Source organism: Saccopteryx leptura, chromosome 1 (assembly GCF_036850995.1).
Source record: "Saccopteryx leptura isolate mSacLep1 chromosome 1, mSacLep1_pri_phased_curated, whole genome shotgun sequence".
Classification (NCBI taxonomy): domain Eukaryota; kingdom Metazoa; phylum Chordata; class Mammalia; order Chiroptera; family Emballonuridae; genus Saccopteryx; species Saccopteryx leptura.
In genome coordinates this window covers 256,361,355-256,386,507 of record NC_089503.1, presented here as the reverse complement: position 1 = coordinate 256,386,507, position 25,153 = coordinate 256,361,355, and the positions used below count along the sequence as shown (strand labels likewise).

At 45.5% G+C, this 25,153-nt stretch overlaps 1 protein-coding gene across 4 annotated transcripts in view; it reads right to left on the bottom strand.

The window, feature by feature from the left end:
- Window positions 1-25,153, bottom strand: part of CACNA1A (calcium voltage-gated channel subunit alpha1 A) — a 350,805-nt gene that overhangs the window by 113,647 nt on the left and 212,005 nt on the right. For all 4 annotated transcript variants that reach the window (XM_066347671.1, XM_066347649.1, XM_066347655.1 and 1 more), the window contains 2 exons: window positions 23,246-23,398; window positions 18,285-18,478 (listed from right to left, as the gene is read on the bottom strand). In XM_066347671.1, the coding sequence (XP_066203768.1) occupies window positions 18,285-18,478; window positions 23,246-23,398 (347 nt within the window). The remainder of the gene's footprint in view (window positions 1-18,284; window positions 18,479-23,245; window positions 23,399-25,153) is intronic.

The following is a 25,153-nucleotide window of genomic DNA, read 5'->3' as shown; positions in this document are numbered from 1 at the left end:
CTCGATAAATGTCTGTTGAATAACTGAATGAGAAGTGGGTCTAAGTTCCCCACACAGCCCAAATCCTCAATCCCAAAATGTGCTCTGTTTTTCTTTCCTGGGGTCTAGGATTTTCTGCAGCCTGATTTGGGAGACATTTGTTCTCTTTCAAATCTAGCCCAAATTATTCACTTCCATACTCTTGGGCCCAACAACTGATGGAGAAGAAGTTGGCAGAGGGTTGGGTACCATTTTTTTAAGTAGGAGGTGGGCTTTCCCTGGGGTTTGCTCAGGAGCAAAACAGGAAATGTATATCCAAAATGGAAAGACTGGAGTTGCCACAGCTGTTTTGTGACAGCACAGAATGTGGGGGACATAGCCTCCCGTCCCATGCCTCATCTACTTGGGCAGTTCAAGGTGGGGTGTAGACAAGTCTGGGTGCAGGGAGAAGAAAGAGGCTGGGAAGCTTGCTCACTTGTCAAAATCATTAATAATACTGGGAAGGATGTGCTCTTAAGATCGTCTTATTTTTCTTCCCAAAGCTTAAAAAAGTTCCACTGCCTGGAACACTATTCCCCCCATTAGTGTCGTCACTATATATTTCTGGTGATGTTGCTGGATGGCCCTTCCTGGTCTCCTGTGGTTGGCTGAGGGCCACATGGTAAGTGCTTACCAATGAGGAGTGCGTGGAAATACCTGTGCCACTTTTGGACCAGAACATTGAACTGTCAGTGTGAAAACCTTCAGGGCTGTTTCCTTTTAGGGCAGAAAGTGGCAATGTTTTATGTGGTGGCTGCTCCATTAGCTAGGTTCCAAGTGACTAAGTTCAGCAGAGCCGCCTTCTCCTCCATTGCCAACCAATGCTGGAGACAGTGTGAGCAAGAAAACACATTCATTATTAAAATGAAAGAATCTGGGGGATGTTTGTTACTTCAGCATAATGTAGCTTTCCTGACTGATACACCCTGATATCCCCTAAGTTTGCTCCTTCATCTCCTTCAGGTATTTCTCAAATGTCACTTTCTCAGTGATCCTTATATGGATCTCATAAGGCAGGTGGGGAAAAAGAACATCTCCTGTATGTCTGATGGAGAAATCAATACCCAAAAAGGTAAAGCTCAAGATTACAATGAGCTAGTTCTTTCTGCTCCTTGAGCCTATGCCTGGAGCCCAATTTCCCCTAGATGTAGGCTTGGTTGATTCCTCCTCTTTGATCAGCTTTAAGTTCCACTGAGCCCTCTCAGAGAAACCTTCCCAGACCTCCCGACCGAAAGGTTTCCCCTCCCGTCAGCACAACCAGGCATCTCATTCTCTTTCCAGCATATGTCACACTTTAAATTGTTCATCAATTTATTTGTTTACCGCTTCTTTGCTCCCTAAAATTTCAGCTCCTCAGTGCCCAGAACAACACTTGGTACACAGCAGGTGCTCTCTAAGTGTTGGTTGTATAGTTAATGCATAAAATCTTGAGGTCTCTGAGGGTGGATTGCTTAAGTAATACTAATGACAGTGAAACATACTTAGCTCATGTTCCAATGATCAGGCTGCTTTCCTGGGAATGGAGAGGCAGGTGGAAAACCCACAGTCACATTTGTAGAACCCTTTTGAGCTGACAAAACACACCCTGATTCCCATAACTACCACACCTAGTGGAGGGGGAAACTGAGGCTGAGAGATGCAGTACAATTTGCCTGGTTCACAAAGGTTGTGGATGGCATGGCTGGGGCTAGACCCGTTATTTCGGCCCGATGTTTCCCCCTTCACCCCTTGGCTGCAATTACATAGTACTTTATGTTAATAATGACTGGCCCGTGAGGGCCTCAAAGGAGAGGGGAGGTACTAATTCATTCAGCACTGCTGGTGCCTAGTGTGGCACCTGGTGCTTAGCAAGCACTCGATAAATATTTGTCAAACCAATTAATGGCTGAGTCCCAGTAAAATCCTTAAGTGCCTTCTGTTTTATGGTTTATTTTTCTCTGAATTTTTTAGCACAGTTCATTCATAAAAAATATAGAGAATGTAAAAAAAAATACTCAGTTCAGGAGAACACTCAATTCCACAGCACATCAGATAAAAATGGGGTGGATCTGACTGTGAAAGAGATAAAGGCCCACAGTGGCCACGAGGGAGGGTGCATGGCCCAGTTTTGTTTTTTTTTTTTTGTATTTTCCTGAAGCTGGAAATGGGGAGAGACAGTCAGACAGACTCCCGCATGCGCCCGACCGGGATCCACCCGGCACGTCTGCCAGGGGGCGATGCTCTGCCCACCAGGGGGCAATGCTCTGCCCCTCCGAGGTGTCGCACTTTTGCGACCAGAGCCACTCTAGCGCCTGGGGCAGAGGCCAAGGAGCCATCCCCAGCGCCCGGGCCATCTTTGCTCCATTGGAGCCTCGCTGCAGGAGGGGAAGAGAGAGACAGAGAGGAAGGAGAGGGGGAGGGGTGGAGAAGCAGATGGGCGCTTCTCCTGTGTGCCCTGGCCGGGAATCGAACCCGGGACTTCTGCACGCCAGGCCTACGCTCTACCACTGAGCCAACCGGCCAGGGCCCCCAGTTTATACCTGTACAGATCATGAAATGCCTGTTAAATATTTTTAAGTCCTTCTTTCTCTGTTCTCAAAATTGTCCTGGTTTGAACGATATATTAGAGTGTCTCTCTGCCTATGAGATGTCTGTCACCTCCTCTGGCCCCAGCTCCCTCCAGCCCTCACTCATTCCCTTCCAGCCACATGGGCTGTCTTGTTGCTTCTCAGAAACACCAAGCTCGTTCTTGCCTCAGGGCCTTTGCACTGGCTGTTCTGTTGACCTGGGTCTCTCTACCTTTACATATGTGCATAGCTTCCCCTCACCTCCTTAGGTCTTATTAGAACTGCAACCTCTCATCTTGATGATCCACAATTCCTCTTCTGTTCTATTTTTCTCATGAACTTTAATAATTTTCTAATACAGGAGTTGGCAAACAATAGCCACCTGTTTCTGTAAATTAAGCTTTTACTGTTCATTCATTATGTATTTTCTCTGTGGCTCACATTACCTATGACAAAAGGTCATTTGCATGGCTCCCAAAGTCTGAAATATTGAAGATATTATTTGTCCTTTATATATATATAAATATAAATTATAATACATATATAAAAATAGGCTTCTTTTTTTCTTTTTTTTTTTTTTACAGAGACAGAGAAAGAGTCAGAGAGAGAGAGATAGATAGGGACAGATAGACAGGAATGGAGAGAGATGAGAAGCATCAATCATCAGTTTTTCGTTGCAACACCTTAGTTGTTCACTGATTGCTTTCTCATATGTGCCCTGACCGTGGGCCTTCAGCAGACCGAGTAACCCCTTGCGCAAGCCAGCGACCTTGGGTCCAAGCTGGTGAGCTTTGCTCAAACCAGATGAGCCCACGCTCAAGCTGGAGACCTCGAGGTCTTGAACCTGGGTCCTCCGCATCCCAGTCCGACAGTCTATCCACTGCGCCACCGCCTGGTCAGGCTCTTTTATTTTTTCTTTTTTGAGAGAGAGGGAGAGAGAGAGAAACTCAGACAAGAAGGGAGAGAGATGAGAAGCATCAACTAATAGTTGAGGCACCTTTAGTTGTTTATTGATTGCTTCTCATATATGCCTTGACTGGGAGGCTCCAACCGAGCCAGTGACCCCTTGCTCAAGCCAGCAACCATGGAGTCATGTCTATGATGCCATGCTCAAGTTGGCAACCCTATGCTCAAGCTGGCAACCTCAGGGTTTTGAACCTGAATCCTCAGTGTCCCAGGCTGATGCTCTATCCACTGCACCACTGCCTGGTCAGGAAAAAATATGCATCTCTTAATTATCTTGTTGATCACCTGCTTTCCTCACTAATACGTCAACTTGCCCCCAAATAAGAAATTTGGTCTCCTCTGTTCACTGCCTTCAACGAAGGTTTGTTGAATGAATGTATGATATATATTTCCCCTCAAATCTGATGCTTTGATATTGGCCAAAATGAACATCTATGAATGAAAGGACTTAGGGCAAAGGTCAGCTTCAACCATTAGTGACCATTTGTGTTTATAATCACCAACTAAACACTGTTTTGTTGCATTCTTAATTAACATTAAGAGAGATAGAGAGAAATATAGAAAATCACAGAGGCGGAAAAGAGAAGGAGAAAAAGAAACAGAGACAGAGACATACACACTAAGTTCTCTGGTGTCTCTTCCTGTAAAGGCATTAATCCCATCATGAAGACCCCACCTTTTGCCCAGACTATCACTTCCTCTAATGGTTTTCTAGACACAGCAACAAGAGAAGTCACTTGTGAGATTCCTTTAGTTTCAACTGGTGGTGGTGGGGAACCCTAGGATCTCCTGAGGATAGAATTCAAGGAGTCTGTGAATTTGAATAGAGAAAAGTTAATCCTTTGCCTCCCACATTTCCATAGGAAATGGACATTTTATTCTGTTATCCAGGAAGGCAGCAGATGGCAGCAGTCTGGGGAGAACCAGTTTCCAGACATTACACAAATTTAAGAGCTTCACATTCAAGAAATGACAAGAGTTATCTGACTTGTCACCAGGTCCTGTTGGAAATGTGTTATAAACTCTAAAACTACATCACAAATCTGTTTCAAAAAATATTTTGAGAACAATATCAGTATTTTGGACTTCCTTTGTCATCTCATCTCTTAATGCATGTCTTTCTTTCTAATTATTTTAATGGGGTGACATTGATAAATCAGGATACATATGTTCAGATAAAACATCTCTAGGTTATTTTGACATTTGAGAGAGGATAGAGAGAGAGAAAGGAAAGGGGAGGATCAGGAAGCATCAACTTATAGTAGTTGCTTCTCATATATGTCTTGACCGGGGCATCCCAAGGTTTCGAACCAGTGACCTCAGCATTCCAGGTTGATGCTTTATCCACTGCGCCACCACAGGTCAGATTATTTTGACATTTGATTATGCTGCATTTCCATCACTCAAAGTCCAACTGTCTTCCGTCACCTTCTAACTGGTTCTCTTTGTGCCTCTCCCATCCCCCAAGCCCCTCCCCTCCCCCTCACCCCATAACCCCACACTCTTGTCCATGTCTCTGAGCCTCATTTTTATGTCCTATCTATGTATGGAATCATATAGTTCTTAGATTTTTCTGATTTACTTATTTCACTCAGTATAATGTTATCAAGGTCCATCCATGTTGTTGTAAAGGATCCAATGTCATCATTTCTTATGGCTGAGTAGTATTCCATAGTATATATGTACCAAAGCTTTTTTTTAAATTTATTTTTATTTTTTGCATTTTTCCGAAGCTGGAAACAGGGAGAGACAGTCAGACAGACTCCCGCATGCGCCCAACCGGGATCCACCCGGCACGCCCACCAGGGGCCACGCTCTGCCTACCAGGGGGCGATGCTCTGCCCCTCTGGGGCGTCGCTCTGCCACGACCAGAGCCACTCTAGCGCCTGGGGCAGAGGCCAAGGGGCCATCCCCAGCGCCCGGGCCATCTTTGCTCCAATGGAGCCTTGGCTGCGGGAGGGGAAGAGAGAGACAGAGAGGAAGGTGCGGCGGAAGGGTGGAGAAGCAAATGGGCGCTTCTCCTGTGTGCCCTGGCCGGGAATCGAACCCGGGTCCTCCGCACGCTAGGCCGACGCTCTACCGCTGAGCCAACCGGCCAGGGCGTACCAAAGCTTTTTAATCCACTCGTCCACTGACGGACACTTGGGCTATTTCCAGATCTTCGCTATTGTGAACAATGCTGCCACAAACATGGGGGTGCATTTCTTCTTTTCAAACAGTGCTATGGTGTTCTTGGGGTATATTCCTAAAAGTGGTATAGCTGGGTCAAAAGGCAATTCGATTTTTAATTTTTTGAGGAATCTCCATACTGGTTTCCACAGTGGCTGCACCAGTCTGCATTTCCACCAGCAGTGCAGGAGGGTTCCCTTTACTCCACATCCTCGCCAGCACTTATTCTGTGTTGTTTTGTTGATGAGCGTCATTCTGACTGGTGTGAGATGATATCTCATTGTGGTTTTAATTTGCATTTCTCTAATGATTAGTGATGTTGAGCATTTTTTCATATGCCTATTGGCCATCTGTATGTCCTCTTTGGAGAAGTGTCTATTCCTTTCTTTCACCCATTTTTGATTGGATTGTTTGTCTTTCTGGTATTGAGTTTTATAAGTTCTTTATAAATTTTGGTTATTAACCCCTTATCAGATGTATTGTCAAATATATTCTCCCATTGTGTAGTTTGTCTTTTTATTCTGTTCTTATTGTCTTTAACTGTACAAAAGCTTTTTAGTTCAATATAGTCCCATTTGTTTATCCTGTCTTTTATTTCACTTGCCCGTGGAGAAAAATCGGCAAATATATTGCTGCGAGAGATGTCAGAGAGCTTACTGCCTATGTTTTCTTCTAAGATGATTATGGTTTTACGGCTTACATTTAAGTTTTTTATCCATTTTGAGTTTATTTTTGTGAATGGTGTAAGCTGGTGGTCTAGTTTCATTTTTTTGCAGGTAGCTGTCCAATTTTCCCAACACCATTTGTTGAAGAGGCTGTCTTTACTCCAATGTATGCTCTTACCTCCTTTGTCAAATATCGGTTGTCCATAAAAGTGTGGGTTTATTTCTGGGTTCGCTGTTCTGTTCCATTGATCTATATGCCTGTTCTTATGCCAGTACCAGGCTGTTTTGAGTACAGTGGCCTTATAGTGTAACTTGATATCCGGAAGTGATATCCTCCCACTTTATTCTTCCTTTTCAAGATTGCTGAGGCTATTCGTGTTCTCTTTTGGTTCCATATAAATTTTTGGAATATGTGTTCTATATCTTTGAAGTAAGTCATTGGTATTTTAATAGGTATTGCATTAAATTTATAAATTGCTTTGGGTAATATAGACATTTTAATGATGTTTATTCTTCCTAACCATGAGCACAGTATATGTTTCCACTTGTTTGTATCTTCTCTGATTTCTTTTATCAATGTTTTATAATTTTCCAAGTACAACTCTTTAATCTCCCTGGTTAAATTTATTCCTAGGTACTTTATTTTTTTGGTTGCAATGGTGAAGGGGATTGCTTCCTTAATTTCTCTTTCTGACAGTTCATTGTTAGTGTATAAAAATGCCTCTGATTTCTGAGTATTAATTTTATATCCTGTCACCTTGCTGAATTCATTTATCAGGCCAGTAGTTTTTTGACTGAGACTTTAGGGTTTTCTATATACAATATCATATCATCTGCAAATAATGATAGTTTTACTTCTTCTTTTCCAATTTGGATGCCTTTTATTTCTTTTTCTTGTCTGATTGCTGTGGCTAAGACTTCCAGAACTATGTTGAATAAGAGTGGTGAGCCTGACCTGTGGTGGCACAGTGGATAAAGCATTGACCTGAAATGCTGACTTCGCTGGTTCAAAACCCTGGGCTTGCCTGGTCAAGGCACATGTGGGCGTTGATGCTTCCTGCTCCTCCCTTCTCTCTCCCTCTCTCTCCTCTCTAAAATGAATAAAGTCTTAAAAAATTAAAAAAAAAAAAGAGTGGTGAAAGGAGGCATCCCTGCCTTGTTCCTGATCTTAAGGGGAATGCTTTTAATTTTTGCCCATTGAGTATGATGTTGGCTGTGGGTTTGTCATAGATGGCCTCTATCATGTTGAGGTATGTTCCCTGTATTCCCACTTTGCTGAGAGTTTTGATCATGAATGGGTGCTGGATTTTATCAAATGCTTTTTCTGCATCTATTGAAATTATCATGTGTTTTTTCTCATTCCTTTTGTTTATGTGATGAATCATATTGATTGATTTGCGAATATTGTACCAGCCTTGCTTCCCAAGAATAAATCCCACTTGATCATGGTGTATGATTTTTTTCATATATTGCTGGATCCGGTTTGCTAATATTTTGTTGAGGATTTTAGCATCTAAATTCATCAGGGATATTGGCCTATAATTTTCTTTCTTTGTGTTGTCTTTGCTTGGTTTTGGAATCAGCATTATACTTGCCTCATAAAAGGAGCTTGGAAGTCTTCCTTCCTCTTGAATTTTTTGAAATAGCTTGAGAAGGATAGAAGTTAGTTCTTCTTTGAATATTTAGTAGAATTCACTTGTGAAGCCATCAGGCCCAGGACTTTTCTTTTTTGGGAGTTTTTTGATAACTGTTTCAATCTCATTTGTTGTAATTGGTCTGTTTAGGTTTTCTGATTCTCCCAGATTGATTTTTGGAAGATTATATGTTTCAAGGAATTTGTCCACTTCATCTAAGTTGTCTAGTGTTTTGGCATACAATTCTTCATAGTATTTTCTTACATTATTTTGTATTTCTGTTGTGTCAGCTGTTATTTCTCTACTCTCATTTCTAATTTTATTTATTTGAGTCCTCTCTCTTTTTTTCTTGGTGAGTCTGGTTAAAGGTTCATTGATCTTGTTTACCTTTTCAAAGAACCAGCTCCTGTTTCATTGATCCTCTGTATTGTTTCTTTAGCCTCTATGTCATTTATTTCTGCTCTGATCTTTATTATTTCCTTCCTTCTACTAGCTCTGGGCTTTACTTGTTGTTCTTTTTCTAGTTCTTTTGGATGTAGGGTCAAGTTGTTTATTTGAGCTTTTTCTAGCTTTTAAGGTATGCCTGTAATGCTATAAACTTCCCTCTCAGGACTGCTTTTACTGTGTCCCATAAATTTTGAGTTGATGTATGCTAGTTATCATTCGTTTCTAGGAATTTATTTCTTCTTTGATCTCATTGTTAACCCATTCGTTATTTAATAACATGCTATTTAGTTTCCAAGTGTTTACATATTTTTCAGTTTTTCTGTTGTGGTTGATTTCTAGTTTTATGCCATTGTGATCAGAGAAAGTGCTCGATATGACTTCAATCTTCTTAAATTTGTTGAGACCACTTTTGTGCCCTAACATGTGGTCTATCCTAGAGAATGTACCATGAGCACTTGAAAAGAATGTATATTCTGCTGCTTTAGGGTAAAAGGTTCTGAAGATATCTATTAAATCAAGTTGATCTAGTATGTCCTTTAAGTCTGCTATTTCTTTGTTAATTTTCTTTCTTGAGGATCTATCTAGTGATGTTAGTGGGGTATTGAAATCCCCTACTATTATAGTATTGCTGTTGATCTCTCCCTTTAAATCCATCAAAGTCTGTTTTACATATTTAGGTGCTCCTATATTCGGTGCGTAGATCTTTATAATGGTTATATCTTCCTGTTGGATTGCTCCCTTTATCATTATGTAGTGACCTTCTTTATCTCTTACTATAGCCTTTGTTTTAAAGTCCATTTTGTCTGATATAAGTATTGCTACCCCAGCTTTTTTTCATTTCCATTTGCGTGAAATATTTTTTCAATCGTTTTATCTTCAGTCTATGTGCATCTTTTGTTTTAAGGTGTGTCTCTTGTAGACAGCATATGTATGGGTCCTCTTTTCTTATCCACGCAGCTACCCTATGTCTTTTGATCAGTTCATTTAATCCATTTATATTTAAGGTTATTATTGATATGTAGTTGTTTATTGCCATTTTATTCTTTAAAACTGTATTCCTCTTTTGCTATATTCTTTTTCTCCTTTGATCTGTTTACAACAGGCCTGTTACGTTTCTTGCAGCATTGGTTTGGTTGTAGTAAATTCCTTGAGGTTTTTTCTGTCTGGAAAGCTTTTTATTTCTCCTTCAATTTTATTTTATTTATTTGTTTATTTATTTTTTGTACTTTTCTGAAGTTGGAAACAGGGAGGCAGTCAGACTCCCGCATGCGCCCGACCAGGATCCACCCGGCATGCCCACCAGGGGTCAATGCTCTGCCCATCTGGGGCATTGCTCTGTTGCAACCAGAGCCATTCTAGCACCTGAGGCAGAGGCCATGGAGCCATCCTCAGTGCCCGGGCCAACTTTGCTCCAATGGAGCCTCGGCCGCGGGAAGGGAAGATAGAGACAGAGAGGAAGGAGAGGGGGAGGGGTGGAGAAGCAGATGGGCACTTCTGTGTGCCCTGGCTGGGAATTGAACCCAGGACTCCTGCATGCCAGGCCGACACTCTACCACGAAGCCAACCAGCCAGGGCCTCCTTCAATTTTAAATGATAGCCTTGCTGGATAAAGTAGTCTTGGTTGTAGGCTCTTGTTCTGCATTACTTTGAATATTTCTTGCCATTCCCTTCTGGCCTCAAGTGTTTCTGTTGAGAAGTCGGAAGTCATCCTTATGGGGGCTCCTTTGTAGGTGATAGTCTTTTTTTCTCTAGCAGCTTTTAATATTTTCTCTTTATCACTTAGCTTTGGTATTTTAATTATAATGTGTCTTGGTATAGATTTCTTTGGGTTTCTCTTTAATGGATTTCTCTATGCTTATTGAACTTGTGAGACGTTTTCCTGCCTTAATTGAGGGAAGTTTTCAGCTATGATATATCTGAATAAAGTCTCTATCCCTTGTTCTTTCTCTTCTTCAGGAACCCCTATGATGTGGATGTTATTTCTCTTCATGTTGTCACAGAGCTCTCTTAGAGTTTCCTCAGACTTTTTGAGTCTCTTTTCTTTTTTCTGCTCTGCTTCTGTGCCTTCATTTATCTTGTCCTCTAACTCGCTGATTCGATTCTCAGCTTCATCTGTCCTGCTTTTAATTCCTTCCATTGTGTTCTTCATTTCTGATATTGTATTTGTCATTTCTGACTGATTCTTTTTTATTATTTCAATGTCCTTTTTTATATTTGCTATCTCTTTATTTAGGTGTTCATAATGACCATCTATTTTTGTTCAAATATCTTTGAGCATCCTAACAATTGTTATTTTAAACTCTGCATCTGATAATTTGGTTATATCTGACTCATTCAGGTCCTTTTCTGGGGATTTCTCTTGATTCATTTGTGTTGCATTTCTCTGCCTTCTCATTTTGTCTGTGTAAAAGAAGGTTTTGGTCACTGGAATCCACTGGGTGTGGCCTCTGTGTTCCCTAGGTGTAGTCTGTCTGCAGGCTCGCCACCCCCTCTGCTGTTGCTGCCTAGGGCGTTTGAGTATGGGCGTTGCCGGTGCCTGCCCACTGAGGCTGTTGCTGTAGTTTCCGCGTCTCCTTCATGGGAGTGGCTGTGATCATGTGCTCGGGTGTACAAGCCTCGGTGGCCTTGGCCTTCCCCCTGCCCCCGCAGGTGGCGTTATGCTTGGCCCTGAGGGCAGGGGTGAGCACCTTTGCTCAGCTGCGGGTCTCCGCCTTATTATCTGCTTTCACCCCGCCCTTGCAGGAGGAGCTTGCTCGTGGGACGGCTGCAAGCCTTGGCTCCACAGGTTGGGCGGGACTGCGTGCCCATGCTCAGTAGCGGGACTCTGACTGTTCTGGGCTTTTGGCTCCACCCCCGCGGGAGGAGCTGGCTCCCAAGTCAGGCCACAAGCCTCGGTTCCAGGGGCGGGGCAAGGCTGTGCTCCTGGGCCCTTGCTCAAGGGTGGGTCTCTGCCCCTTCCGGGACTCCTGCCCTTCCCCCGCAGGATGGATTGCAGGAGGCCTGCAGCTGGGCTTGACCACTTTTGCACATCCCCTCCTCCCCAGCCAGGCTAGACTGAGCTCACATCTGGGCCTCAGTGGTAGCCAGCCAGCTTCCGCCCTTGCTGACAGAACCGTGCTTCTGCATCCTGCCACCGCCTGCCCTCGGGTGAGCCCTCAGCCGTGTGGGTGGGGGCGCTGCAGCTCAGACCCTAACACTCACTATTGTAGTCCCGAAAGCTCCCTCCTTCTAAGCGACTCTGCTCTGAGTGCTGCGGGAGAGCTTATTTGGCTGGTGTCCTGCTTCCCTTTGCTGGTATTGCTGTTTCCAGGGGAAATTTGGGGATTGACTCGTCCCAGGAGTTAGGGTGACTGTCTCCCAAAATGTTTCTCCCTGTGCCTCCTAGATTACTCTCTCTTCCTGCTACTCTGGTCCTCTCCTCTCTCCCTGTCCCCCAGAGCCCCAGGTGAGTGGTTGTGAGAGAGATTTTCTGTGAGGTCCCTTTAAGAAGAATCCTGGGTCTGAGAAATCAGTCTCTTTCTCACAAACAGTATCCTGTCTTGTTTCCAGCTAAATACTGTCCATACGCCTCTTCTAGGCTCTGGGGCTGCAGGCTGGGGCTTTGTTCCTTGGACTCAGGACCCTCCCCTCTCTGCTAAACTCACTTCCCACCACGCGAGTCTCTCCCGGCTGCCGTTCGCTCCGGGGAGCTGGGCAGCCCTCTCTGCATTTCTGCTTTTCCTACCAGTCTCAGTGTGGCTTCTTCAGTGTTCCTTGGCTGAAGAGTCCTCTTAGTTTAGTCCAAAGTTGGTTTTTCCAGATGATGGTTCTTAAAATTAGTTTGTAATCCACTTTGGTTCTGGGAGGTGGAAGTTGGTACGTCTGCCTACTCTATCGCCATCTTGTCTTCTCTCTTAATGCATGTCTTTAAATCCATCAGATGACAAAGTGGTCTGTGGCTCAGCGAGGTTAAGGCGGTGGCACAGTGGATAGAACATTGGACTGGGACACAGAGGACTCAAGGGTTGAAACCCAGAGGTCTCTGGCTTGAGCATGGGCTCATCCGGCTTGAGCACGGGTTCACCAGCTTGAGCGTGGGGTCATAGACATGACCCCTTGGTCATTGGCTTGAGCCCAAAGGTCGCTGACTTGAAGTCCAAGGTTGCTGGCTTGAGCCCAAGGTCGCTGGCTTGAGCAAGAGGCCACTTGCTCTTCAGTAGCTCCCGGTCAAGGCACATATGAGAAAGCAATCAATGAACAACTAAGGAGTCACAACGAAGAATTGATGCTTCTCATCTCTCTCCCTTCCTGTCTGTCTGTCCCTATCTCTGTCTCTCTATCTCTGTCACACACACACACACATACACAGACACACACACACGAATCTCTGAGGTGGAACAATCAGGTATTGTATCATGCCTGTCAGAATGCCTACTGTCAAAAAGATGAGACAAGCATTTGGCGAGGGTGTGAAGAAAGGGAGTCTTCGTGCACTGGTGGTGGAGTTGGAAGCTGGTGCAACCAGCCACTAGGGAAAACAGTATAGTGTTCCTCAAAAAAATTAAAGATATTACTACCTGTTGATTTAGTAATTACCCTTCTGGACATTTATTCAAAGGAAACAAAAACACTAAATTGAAGAGATACCTGCACCCCTATGTCCACTGCAGCATTATTCAAATATCCAAGACATGGAAACAACATAGCCCCCAAAGTGATAATATTAGGAGGTAGGGCTTTGTGGAGGAAATTAGGGTTAGATGAGGTCATGAAAGTGGGGACCTCATGATGAGATTAGTGTTCTTATAAGAAGAGACACCAGAGAGCTTACTCTCCCTCTCCACACCAAGTAAAGACACATGAGAAGGCAGCTTCTACAGACCAGGGAGAGGTCCTCACCAAATCCAGAACATGCTGGCACTGTGGTCTCAGACTTCTGACTCCTGAACTGTGAGAAAACAGATTTCTGTTGCTTAAGTGCCACATCTATGGTATTTTGAAGTGTCAGCCTGAGCAGATTAAGACATAGGTTTATCTCACCTTGATTATTTTAAAATCAATTCCCCCCACTCATTATTACATGGTGACCATTTCTCCTACCCGTAAATACTTTCCCAACAGACGATTTTTAATGACGACACTATATTCCATCTTACACAGAGACCATACAGTAACCAGTTGCTCCTGGGTTTGTTCTATTTTTATAAATAATACGGGGTGCACATCCCAATAGGATTATATCCGAAGATATAAATCTTTGACAGTATTGCTGATTAGCCGGGTTAGGTTTTTCCCAAAAGGTACTTTAACTAGGAAGCCAAGTGGGAATGAAGAGACAAATCAAAATGGGAAACCTGAAAAGGGTCCTGACATGCTGTGTAGGTGGACCGCTGCTGTGGCTTCTACCAAGAATGCTCTTCCCCAAACATCTGCCTGGTTCTCTCTTCTGTGCAAACGTCACCTCTGCTGAGGATGTTTCAGAAGACCAAGCAGTCTTCCCTGACTGCCTGAGCTGGACTAGCCCCCTGCCTCCACACTTGTCCTCTTGTGCTGCTTCTGTCCCCAGAGAGCATGTCCCCAGTCCCATATTTGCCGACTATCTATCTCCCACTTCCTGGGTAGTTTATTGTTCACATCTTTTTGCCTGTCACCTTTAATGAGTGTCCTCATTCACCTATTTTCCCACACATAGTAGGTACTCAATAAATAATTACAGAATACACAAATACGTTTCAATGATGTTGAGGGAAAAAATGAGATGTTGGGATTGTAAGGTGCTGCCCACCCAGATGAGCTGCATCCATGTGGCACCTGAGCCTGTGGACTCGAAGACGTTGGCAGCATGTGTGTCCAGACTCTCCCCACGGAGCTCACCTGCCAGAGGTTGGTGAGGGCACGTCCATGGCCTTCTGCTCTGCACAAGCAGATTCTATATACAGTGTGTGCCAGTGGCTGGACACAGCAAGGGGTGACTGAGGACAAGCCTGGGCAGGGCTGGCAGATGGCAGAGCACAAGGCCAGGGGCCCAGGTGAGTCCAGAAAAATGAGAGTTCTGCCTTTTCCAATAGAAACTTAAAGACAGGCAATTGAGCTCCTGCCATTGGCAATGAAAAGCCCTAGTGGTTGTGTTGGGGGGGGGGTTGTCTTAATTTGGGAAGCCCCAGACAAAGGTTCAGGTGCAAGAGGTTTATTTGGGAGGTGCTATGAATTGAATTGGGTCCCCTCCCCGAAGATACGCTGAAGTCCTACCTCCCAGGACCTTACAATGTGCCCTTATTTGGAAATAGCGTCAATACAGATGTAAAGATTTAAAATGCGATCACACTGGAGTAGGGTGGGCCCTAAACCAACATGACTGGTGTCCCTACAAGAAGACAGGCATGGGAAGATGGGGTACTGGAGTGGAAGGTAGAGAATCTGTAGCCAAGGAACACCAAGGGTTGTCGGCAGCCACCAAAAGCTGGAAGAGGCAGGAAGGACCCTCTCCCAGAGCCTTCAGAGGGAGCGCGGCCCTGCTGATGCCTTGTTCTTGAACTTCTGGTCTCCAGACTGTGATAAAATAAAGGTTTCTTGTTTTAAACCACCGGGTTGTGGTATTTTATTCCTTCTCCAGGCTCACATCAGGCTGAAATCACTGCTCAGGCTTCTACCCTAAGGATGACAGTGGGATGCAAATGGGTTGCAAGTGGAAAGTTCTAAAGAGCTGCTTGGAGTTACTGGGAGTTACCAGCAGGGTGAGAGTGGGAAATAGAGGGACCTCACAGCTCACACCACTTCCACAGGTGCTGCTGCAGTTTCTGTGATGAAAAATTCACACGTTTCTTAAAGGAGTGCCTTTGGGGTGAATTAGGCTTGCCCACGGCTCGCCCAATACCAGGTAGTTCTAAATGCTTTACACGGGTCTGTCTCACTCAGACTTCTGACCCTGTGAGGTAGGACTGTGCTTCTGGCTCATCATGCACAAGTGGAAATGAAGGCACAGAGAGGTTAAGGGACTTGCCCAGGGTTGCACCGCAAGGAACTGGTGGAGTTGGGATAGGAACCCAGGCAGTCTGGTGTCTGAATGTGCTCTCAACCACTCTCTCTGAGCTTGTTTCCCCCAAGGTAGCTCAGCTCTAAACTTCTAGGACAAACATCCCCTCAAATAATGGTGTAGCATCTTCTGGAAATTTGTGGTTTTGCTCACACTTCCTCTATCACCATTGAGCACATTCTTAGTATCTTCCTCTGACTCTCTGAACCCTTTCTCTGGACACTGAACCCTGCCTACGACACAAGCTTTCCGTTCACATTTCCCTCAGCGCCTGCTCCCCACTCTCCTGAGTTCTCCAACAATCTCCCAATTCTGTTTCACTCCCAGGAGGGGTCATTCCCCCCTGTGGCCTCGTCTCATGCCAGCCTTATTAAGTAAAAACCAAGAACCTATAAAGAGCTCCAGCAAGCTTTGGCCAGCTCTTGCCCACGCTGTTTGCAGGGGAAGCCTAAGAGAGCCTGAGCAATGCTCAGATCCACTGTCTGTTCCTGGAGATGTGATGTCCAAACAAGGTCTTTATGCAAATTAGAACAGTATGTCCCTTTCCCACATCCTTGGCCTTTGTCAACAAGTTATAATAATGGTAGAAATTGACGTTGTATATGGTGTGAACAGCACTCCCAAAATGTGGTGACTTGTGCAGTGTGATATGAACAACTGTCCATGGTGGCTCCTTTTGCTGTCCACTCGCAATGGCCCTCTCAGCCCTCCCCTAAAATGAGCCACTTCTCAAAAGGATAGGTTCTTGTACATCTCCCTCCACTCCCAAAGGGGAAAGTTACTTAAGAAACACACACCGTGACCAGAAGAAGAGCTCAGCTCCCCTATATGAGAGAGGAAGCTGGGTACTGCTTCCCTGGTGGGCCAACCCTGGCTCATACAGGCAGAACCTTAACCAGCAATTTCAGTAAATGTGCAGAGCAGCCCCAGGATGGAGGGTGGGAAGCGGGGTGGAAGGGGGCAGGGAGGGCTGTACCTCTGCTCATATCGTTCCTAACATTTTAAAGATCTAAGGCAAGAGTACTGATAAGAGGCGCACATACTATGTATAAATATTTAAAAGCTACTAAATAAAATATGCTGCATGCTTGTCCTTTACAAATATACCTTCATAAGCACTCAGAAGGTCAGGGTGAAAATTAGAATCTGGACATCTGGACCAGACCATGGTGTAAGGAGAGCCAGCCCTGCCCCCTGACCATGGCCTGCCACCTTCTCTTACCACTCACGGCTCTGTCCTGCCCGGGAGTGGAAATCCTTGCCTGTGTGTCCAACCTCCAGTCACATTTGTGCCACCTGTTACCTTTAGGAGATCCTTGGCCTTTGGAAGGCACAAACGGGTGGTCTAGTGGGAGAATAGACGGAAGAATCTAATGCAAGTTCATGGCATCTGGGCTTGGACAGAGAATTCCAGAATCTTGGATAACCCAGAGGGTGCTCTAGAAAATATGGGGGAAATAGTGGTACCACCAGGTCCTAGTAGACATGTCTTCCTGCCCCATGGACAACGCATACCATGAGAGAGACATGGCTGGAGGGCCAGTGAGTCCCAGTGCTGAGCCCCCCTGCATAGGTCGAAGGACATTACTCTTGTTCACACTGGGTTTTGAATTGTACAACCTTTACATACAGGCAGACCTTGGAGATACTGCAGCCCAGTTCCAGACCACCTCAATGAAGCGAATGTCGCAATAAAGCGAGTCACACAAATTTTGGTTTCCCAGTATGTCTCAAAGTTATGTTTCCACGATACTGTGGTCTCTCTCTTTTTTGTGTGTGAGGGAGAGAGAGACAGGGAAGGAGAGAGATGAGAAGCATCAACTTATAGTTTCAGCACCTTAGTTGTTCATTGATTGCTTTTCATATGTGCCTTGACTGGGGGCACCAGCTGAGCCAGTGACCCCTTGCTCAAGCCAGCGACCTTGGGCTCAATCCAGTGGCCATGGGGTCATGTCTATGATCCTGCACTCAAGCTGGCGACCCTGTGCTCAAGCCAGATGAGCCCGCACTCAAGCCAGTAACCTCAGGCTTTTGAATCTGGGTCCTTACATTCCAGGTCACTATCCACTATGCTACTGCCTAGTCAGGCATACTGATACTGTGGTTTCTTTTTTTTTTTTAATTTTTTTTAATTTTTATTTTTTCATTTTTAGAGAGGAGAGAGAGAGGTAGAGAGAAGGGGGGAGGAGCTGGAAGCATCAACTCCCATATGTGCCTTGACCAGGCAAGCCCAGGGTTTCGAACCGGCGACCTCAGCATTTCCAGGTCGATGCTTTATCCACTGCGCCACCACAGGTCAGGCCTGATACTGTGGTTTCTTAAATGCAACAGCATTATGTCTAAAATACCAATGTACATAACTTAATTTAAATACTTTATTGCCAAAAATGCGAACCATCACCTGAATCTGTTGGAAAAACAGTGCCAACAGATTTGCTTAATGCAGGTTGCCACGATCCTTCAATTTGTTAAAAAAAAAACAACCTGAAATAATCTGCAAAGCACAGTAGATGAAGTGCAATAAAGCAAGGTATGCATGTATTAAAACATCTAAAATTATATTCAAATACCTGCACAGTGAAAAATTTTTCAACGTCCGTGTGCTCTCTGATTTCTATGTCCTGATTTCTATGTCTTGTCTTCCCTACACAAGAGTTCTGAGGATGACCACCCCCCTCATCTTCAAAGGCCTGAGCTTTAGGCCTGCCCTTCTGGGGCCATGTGCAGTTGTCCCCAGGCTGCCTGCCTGGGTCAAGGTTCCTCCACTGCAGCCTCAGGTGTTGGCTGGTCCCGGAGGGCCACCTCCCCACGAGCCCTCTTCACTTACGTTGTAGAGGAGGTCAGTCCACCCTTCCATGGTGATGCACTGGAAAACAGTCAGCACTGCAAACAGGATGTTGTCAAACTGAGTGATCCCATTGTTGGGTCCTTCCCAGTAGGGCTGGCATTTGGTCCCGTTGGGGCAGGTGCGGGCGGGTTCCTCTGTCCCACATGGAGCCGGAGACTCACCCTGAATGTCATCTGGGAACAGGAGAAATGTCAGGAGGAGCCGGGAAAAACAGCTCTGAGATACAGAGCCCAGGAAGAATCAATACTTTGGAGAAAAAAAAAAGGCTATTGGAATGAATTTATCAATTCCACCCCCCAAGTGAGAAGTAGGGGATGGCAGACACACTCCCACATGTGCCCGACTAAGATCCACCCGGCACGCCCACCAAGAGGTGATGCTAGGCCCGTCTGGGGCCTTGCTCCATTGCAACCGGAGCCATTCTAGTGCCTGAGGTGGAGGCCATGGAGCCATCCTCTGTGCCTGGGCCAACTTTGCTCCAATGAAACCTTGGCTGCTGGAGGGGAAGAGAGAGACAGAGAGGAAGGAGAGGGGGAGGGGTGGAGAAGCAGTTGGGCGCTTCTCCTGTGTGCCCTGGCTAGGAATCAAACCTGGGACTTCCACACACTGGGCGGACACTCTACTGCTGAGCCAACCGGCCAGGGCAAATTTATCAATTTTTTTAAAAACAAAAAAATAGTAAATTCAACATTTGCCTTTGTTGATCTTTTCATTTTTATTTCATTAATTTCTTATCTAAGCTTTATTACTTTCCCTAAACTTTTGAGCTGCATTAATTTCCTTTAAAGTTATAAACTGGGCTCTGGCCGGTTGGCTCAGTGGTAGAGCACCGGCCTGGCATGCAGGAGTCCCAGGTTCTATTCCCAGCCAGGGCACCCAGGAGAAGTGCCCATCTGCTTCTCCACCCCTCCCCCTCTCCTTCCTCTCTGTCTCTTTCTTCCCCTCCCGCAGCCGAGGCTCCATTGGAGCAAAGATGGCCCGGGCACTGAGGATGGCTCTGTGGCCTCTCCCTCAGGCGCTAGAATGACTCTGGATGCAACAGAGCAATACCCCAGAAGGGCAGAGCATTGCCCCCTGGTGGGCATGCCAGGTGGATCCCAGTCGGGCGCATGCGGGAGTCTGTCTGACTGCCTCCCCATTTCCAGCTTCGGAAAAATGCAAAAATAAATAAATAAATAAAGTTATAAACTGCTCTTTAAATGTGGCTTTAGTTGCATCACACACATTTTGTCACATGTCATCATTGTTCAAGCAAATTATTTGGCAATTTCCACTATTATTTATTCTTTGACCCATGGATAACCAAGATGTATTTTTCTTTAAAAACATTTGTCAGATACATGTAAACTAGAACAGTGTGACCAATTCCCATGTACCTATCACCAATTTCAACATTTATAAGCTCAGGGTTACTCTCATTTCATCTCCATTCTCTCCCCATACTTTGCCTTGCCACTAGAATACTTTTTAAAGCAAATCTCAGACATCCTATTATTTCATCAATAAATAAGTATGTCTCTTAATTTCCAACCACATTTAAAGCGGTCTTTTTGTTACCAATTTCCAGCTTAATTGCACTGTGGCCAGTGGATATGGCCTGTATTATTCAGTCTTTTGAAATTCGTCAAGATGTGCTTTATGCTCCCTACTATAGTCAATTTTGGTAAATGTGCTGTGTGTATTGTGAGGTAGTTGGGTGCAGTGTTCTCCAGACTCCATTGGATAAATTTGTCAATCACATTGTGTTATTCTTCTGTAGCCTGATTTTTTTTTTTTTTGAGATGTGCTGGGCTCGGGGAGCTGTTCTGGGGGCGATGAGGGCCAGTACACACAGTACTCACCCTCAGGCACAGGAGCTAAGATCTCTCCCCCAAAAGCAGGAGGCAGATTGTGAAAATGCCACAAGTAAAGAGACACATGCCGAACTGTGCTCTTTTTTGTGGAAGCCAAAGACAGTTCCTTGGCAAAACTGGGTTGGGCCCTAATGGGTCAGGTCTAAATTCCAAGGGGTTGACGGGAGGGAGGAGAGATGCCTCCGTGAACACACAGAGTCAGGGGAGCACCCATCGTCCCTGGCGTGTTCCTAGTGGACCTGAGCAGCAGATGCGAGAAGACTTTATTCAGTGAGTGACACTTTTGAAGGTTTTCAGAGAGTAGCACTATCTACCAAGAAAACAGACAGCTGAGTGTGTAAACTCAAGCTTCCCACAAAATGAAAATATATGTCAATGTACGTGCTCTGGGCTTTCAGCACCAAGTCCCAGCCTCTGCTCAGCATGCAGCAAAGATAAATAAGCCAGCAAGGGGTACATGAATCTTATCAGCCTTTGAAAGTTGGTTAAATAGAAACTCTAGGTCACGCGAAGTAATGCCACTGCTCTCAGGAGCGCCACCCATTGGTCAAGAAGCAATGACCACATTGGCTGGTAGTTGCAGTGGCTGGAAACGCCTTCCCCATTCATGCTGGACTTGGTGCAGGGGCTATGATTTAATAAACACAAGTTGGAAGGCAAACTCTTTTAAACATAAGGCTCAGGGCAGGGGGGAAAAGTCCATGGGCTCCTATACTAAACGATAAACTTTGTTTGTTGGAAAAGTTGCCTCTTTTGGGAACCTTCTCTGTCTCTACCCTGTGCCCAAAGTTTGGCTCAATTCCTATCTCCTGAATACCCCATTGAACACTGGTCCCTCCTTCTCCAAAGGGCTCTTGCATGTTCATAGCATGGGGGTGAAATCATGCATTTGTTTTCATTGCTATGAACTGGTTGTAGATGAAGGCTCTTGTCTCAAACTATTTCGGAAGCTGTAGGAAAGCAGGTAGAATTCCACTTTATCCTGCTGTCTCTGAGCATTCAGCACGGTGCTGGGCACATAGGAACCAGGTTTCTGATGACAGAGAAATGCAACGGAATACTTGTCTATCTTTAGAAGCTTTGCCCAGAGGCGTTCTTGATTTCGAACTCCCCTCAACTCCCTGCTCCCCATCGTGAAACACTCTGAGCACTGCTTCTAGAAAAGCAACCATTCAGAGAGTCTGAAGAATTTGGTTATAAATATATTTTAAAATTAACCTGCCGCCTGGGTGTCTGCATATATCTGTCGCTTACTCACACGCCTTATAATTTTAATCGTGAGGTTTTCAGTCATCTTCCTAAATGGAGTCTTCCCACCCTCTGGTGGCCCCACCCACGTCTGTCCCCTCACAACCCCACTCAGATCAAAGCCTGTCATGTATCTTCTTGGCCAGAAAGGAAAAAAAAAAACAAACCCACAAACCCACCAAATCTGGGATCTGGGAGTCCTGGGTTCTCTGTCCTCAGCTGTTTTTTTTTCTGAAGGGCCCTGCCCTGTATCGCTCCTTCTCAAATTTCCGCCTGGTGATAAGGCCAGGCGCAGAAATAGCTGTCTCAATTAACACCTTCTTCATTGGGGAAAGAAATAATTAGGACATCCCATATTGAGCGAATTTCACAAGCCCAGGAGATATAGGAGGGGCAAGAGAAAAAAAAGAAGAAGAAAAGCGTCTTAAATAAACCCTTCCTACTGGGGTTTCCTTTCCTCTGGGGAGGGGCCGAGCCACGTGGGGGTCATGGGGCAGAGAAGGTGGGTGGGAAGCCACTCCAGGAAGGAATCTTTTCCAAACAAGACGCTCCTAAAACCTCTTTCCTTTCCTACATAGGTTCTCCCTCAGCTTCACGGTCTACTGTCCATTCCTTCAACTCCTGGTGCCCTTGACCTGTGACAAGCTCTGCTGGTCAGCCTGTCTGCACTGAGATGGCCAGTGGTCCAAATACTGAACCCCAGGATTCCCTCCTTATTTGATTCTGTTTGGTTCTTGGGCTTCAGAGATGAAAAGAGTTTGAATAGCAGGAAGTTTAACTGAAAATACATCTGAAGCTACTGGGTCTCTGAGTGTGTGCATTGTGGGGGACACTGCCCTGTCACGCTGCGGACACAGAGCTGAGTCCTAGGCAGGGGGTGGGTACCTCCTGCCTTCCCTTTTCTCTCCTCCCTGGCCCCACTCACACTTCTTGACCCAACCGATAAGGGGTTGACATTGGCACAGGGTATGGAGGAGAAGGACCTTGCTTGCTCTGGGTTCTGACTGGTTGGTGCCAAGAATTCCAGTTGGGGTGTCTTTAGGCATATGCTGGGGGGGACTGGGAGGAGCCATCACTTATTGTCCTTTTCTTCCAGCTGGCCCCTTCTTCCTGCTTCAGAACTCTGCATAGGCTGTGATCACTGCAAGGGGATTAGACAGAGGCCTTCGGCACCCTGTCCTGAGCTGGTTGGCACCCGTATCCCGCCGCACCCTGTGTGTATCCCGCCGCACCCTGTGTGTATCCCGCCGCACCCTGTGCGTAAGCCGCCGCACCCTGTCCGTATCCCGCGTATCCTGCCGCACCCTGTCCGTATCCCGTCGGCACCCTGTCCATATCTTGACATCATTTGCTCTGCCTGCTCCCACCTAAAAATACCTTTCATGCCCACTCAAGTGCCATCCTCGCTAGTGATGGACAGAAGTTGGTGAATAAATGACACCCAGCTCCCTCCCCCGTCAAGGGGTATGGCACTGAGGAGTGTGTCCTACGCTGTCTCCCTGAAGTGCCCAGTGGGACTGAGCCCCAGCTGCCCACAGTGGATCAGTAATCTTGATACACCCTTTAGGAGATGTCTTTTCTTCCCCACACCCCAAAGGCACTTCCTGAGACTATTTTCCAAATAAACCATTTATGCCTAGGACCACATCTGGGGGACTCCAACGCAAGGCCCTAGCAACAAGATCTTGGCTGTTGCTATGCCCCATCTTGCCTGTACTGCATTTGGAAGCTTCTGGGAGAAGCAAACCCTGCATAACTCTTCCAGGAGCTTGTCCCCAAGGGAGGAAAAGAAATGGGAGAAAGGTTGGAGAAAAAACACACTATCATGTTTGGACCTACCTGTCCCCTCTTCAAAACAGGTGGTATGAAATTTTCCCATATAAAATTCTAACCCTATGATTGCAAAAATAAGGATTGCAAAAAATAGTAGAAGGCCGATCTGCAGCAGGGGGATCATCGCTTTCATGATCGACTTCAGGACAACTTGTAAACCTGGGGAGACAAAGAGAAAGGTCCCACACCGTGAGTAGTCCCTCCACCCCTACCCCCAGGATGCTTCTTGAGGGGACCGGAGTACACAGGAGGCTGGGGCTGTGACAGTGAAGGAAGATGGAGGAAGGACAGGGAGGCTGGTGGTTATTATAACAGGAATGATCCCTCTTAATTTTTAAAAGCACTTTTTATTTTAAAATATTTTTAAAAGTATTTGATATATGCTGTCAACTGAAGGTTTGGGCCAGAAGGAGTGGAAATGCACTACTTTCTGAGACAGGGTCCTGGGTGTTGGGTGGCTATCACTCATACTGGGTGACTTTTTTCTAAGATTTTTCCACCAAGGGGGCATCTTTTCTTAATTTTTGCAAAGGCACCACATAGATAAGTTGCAACCCTGCACGGGCAAGCAGTCAACACCCCAGTCCCAATCCAGAGAAACCAGACGTGATTTCGCTGGCTTCTAGCACCACCCTACCATGAGGTGGGCGCACATGTCAAATGATCCCCATTTTGTAGAGGTGAGAAACAAGGCACAGAGAGGTGTCATGATTCACCAATGACCTAAGAAACAACAGAGCCAGGATTCAAACCCAGGTCTGAGTGATGTCAGAGCCGATGTTTGTAACCACTGTGCTATGTATTAGGAAAGTGTATGGTTAAAATTAGGGTTCCAACCTATAACTTGGAGCTTGCTTGATTAAAAGAACTTTGCATGGCCCAGATGAACACCTCCTGATGGATGGAGACCCTAGCAAGAGAGGAAAACTGACAAGGAGGTCCAAGAAGGCTACTCTATTCCAAGGGGTCCAAAATATAAGGCAATGCTAATGGAAGCAGTGGTTAAGGCTCTGGACACTGGATGCTGCTGTTAGTGTCCAAGCCAGAACTCCTTCACTGTGGGTGTATCTGCCCTCCAGCTGCAGTGAGCACTGGCTGCTAATGGTTCCCAGCTCCCCTCTTCTTTATGGAATTGCCCTTGGGTATCAAGAGCTGTTCCACCTCCCACCCCCAATAATTGACCAGAGAAGTACAAAAGGCCAGACTCCTTGTCTCAAGTTGGAGGACAACTCTGGTGCTATTAACACTCCTTTCTCTCATTCCCTCCCTCCTGACAGACTCCCTCCCGAATAAAGAAGGTGAATCTGAACACCTATGTCTGCTTCCAGGGGACCAGACAGATCTAGTCATCTGCTTACTAGTAATGTGACCCTGAACAAGTTAAATAGCTATCCTGAACCTCAGTTTCTTCATCTGTAAATGGAGGTTAGAATAGTACCTCCCTCTCACAATTAAAGGAGAGAGTTCATACCTAGCAAAGTACCTGACATGTCAGAGATGGTCATTGAACAAACTCTTGTTAGTACTAGCTTTGGGACGGCCCTTAATTTAAAACAAGCCAGGCTCCTGCTGGAATCTTGCAGACACCTGAGAAGAAGTGCCTTCTTTCTACAAAAAGACCCTGCTAGTGGTCTTCTGGGAAATTCTACTCTTTAATTCTGGATGCAATGAACCTGAAGAATGAAGTAATGAAATATAAAATGGTGATGATAACAGACTCACCTCATAGCTTTGTTGTGAGGATAAATGAGTTTAAAAATGGCAAATACTTAGAACAGCACATGACACATTTTAACTGAGGCAGTAGGACAGAAAAAGGCCAGCTCTGTGGTGGTTTTTTTTCTGTTTGTTTGTTTTTGCAGCTAAACCTAATCCTGACCCTGAACACTGCAGCCACCTTCAAAGGCTGGAATA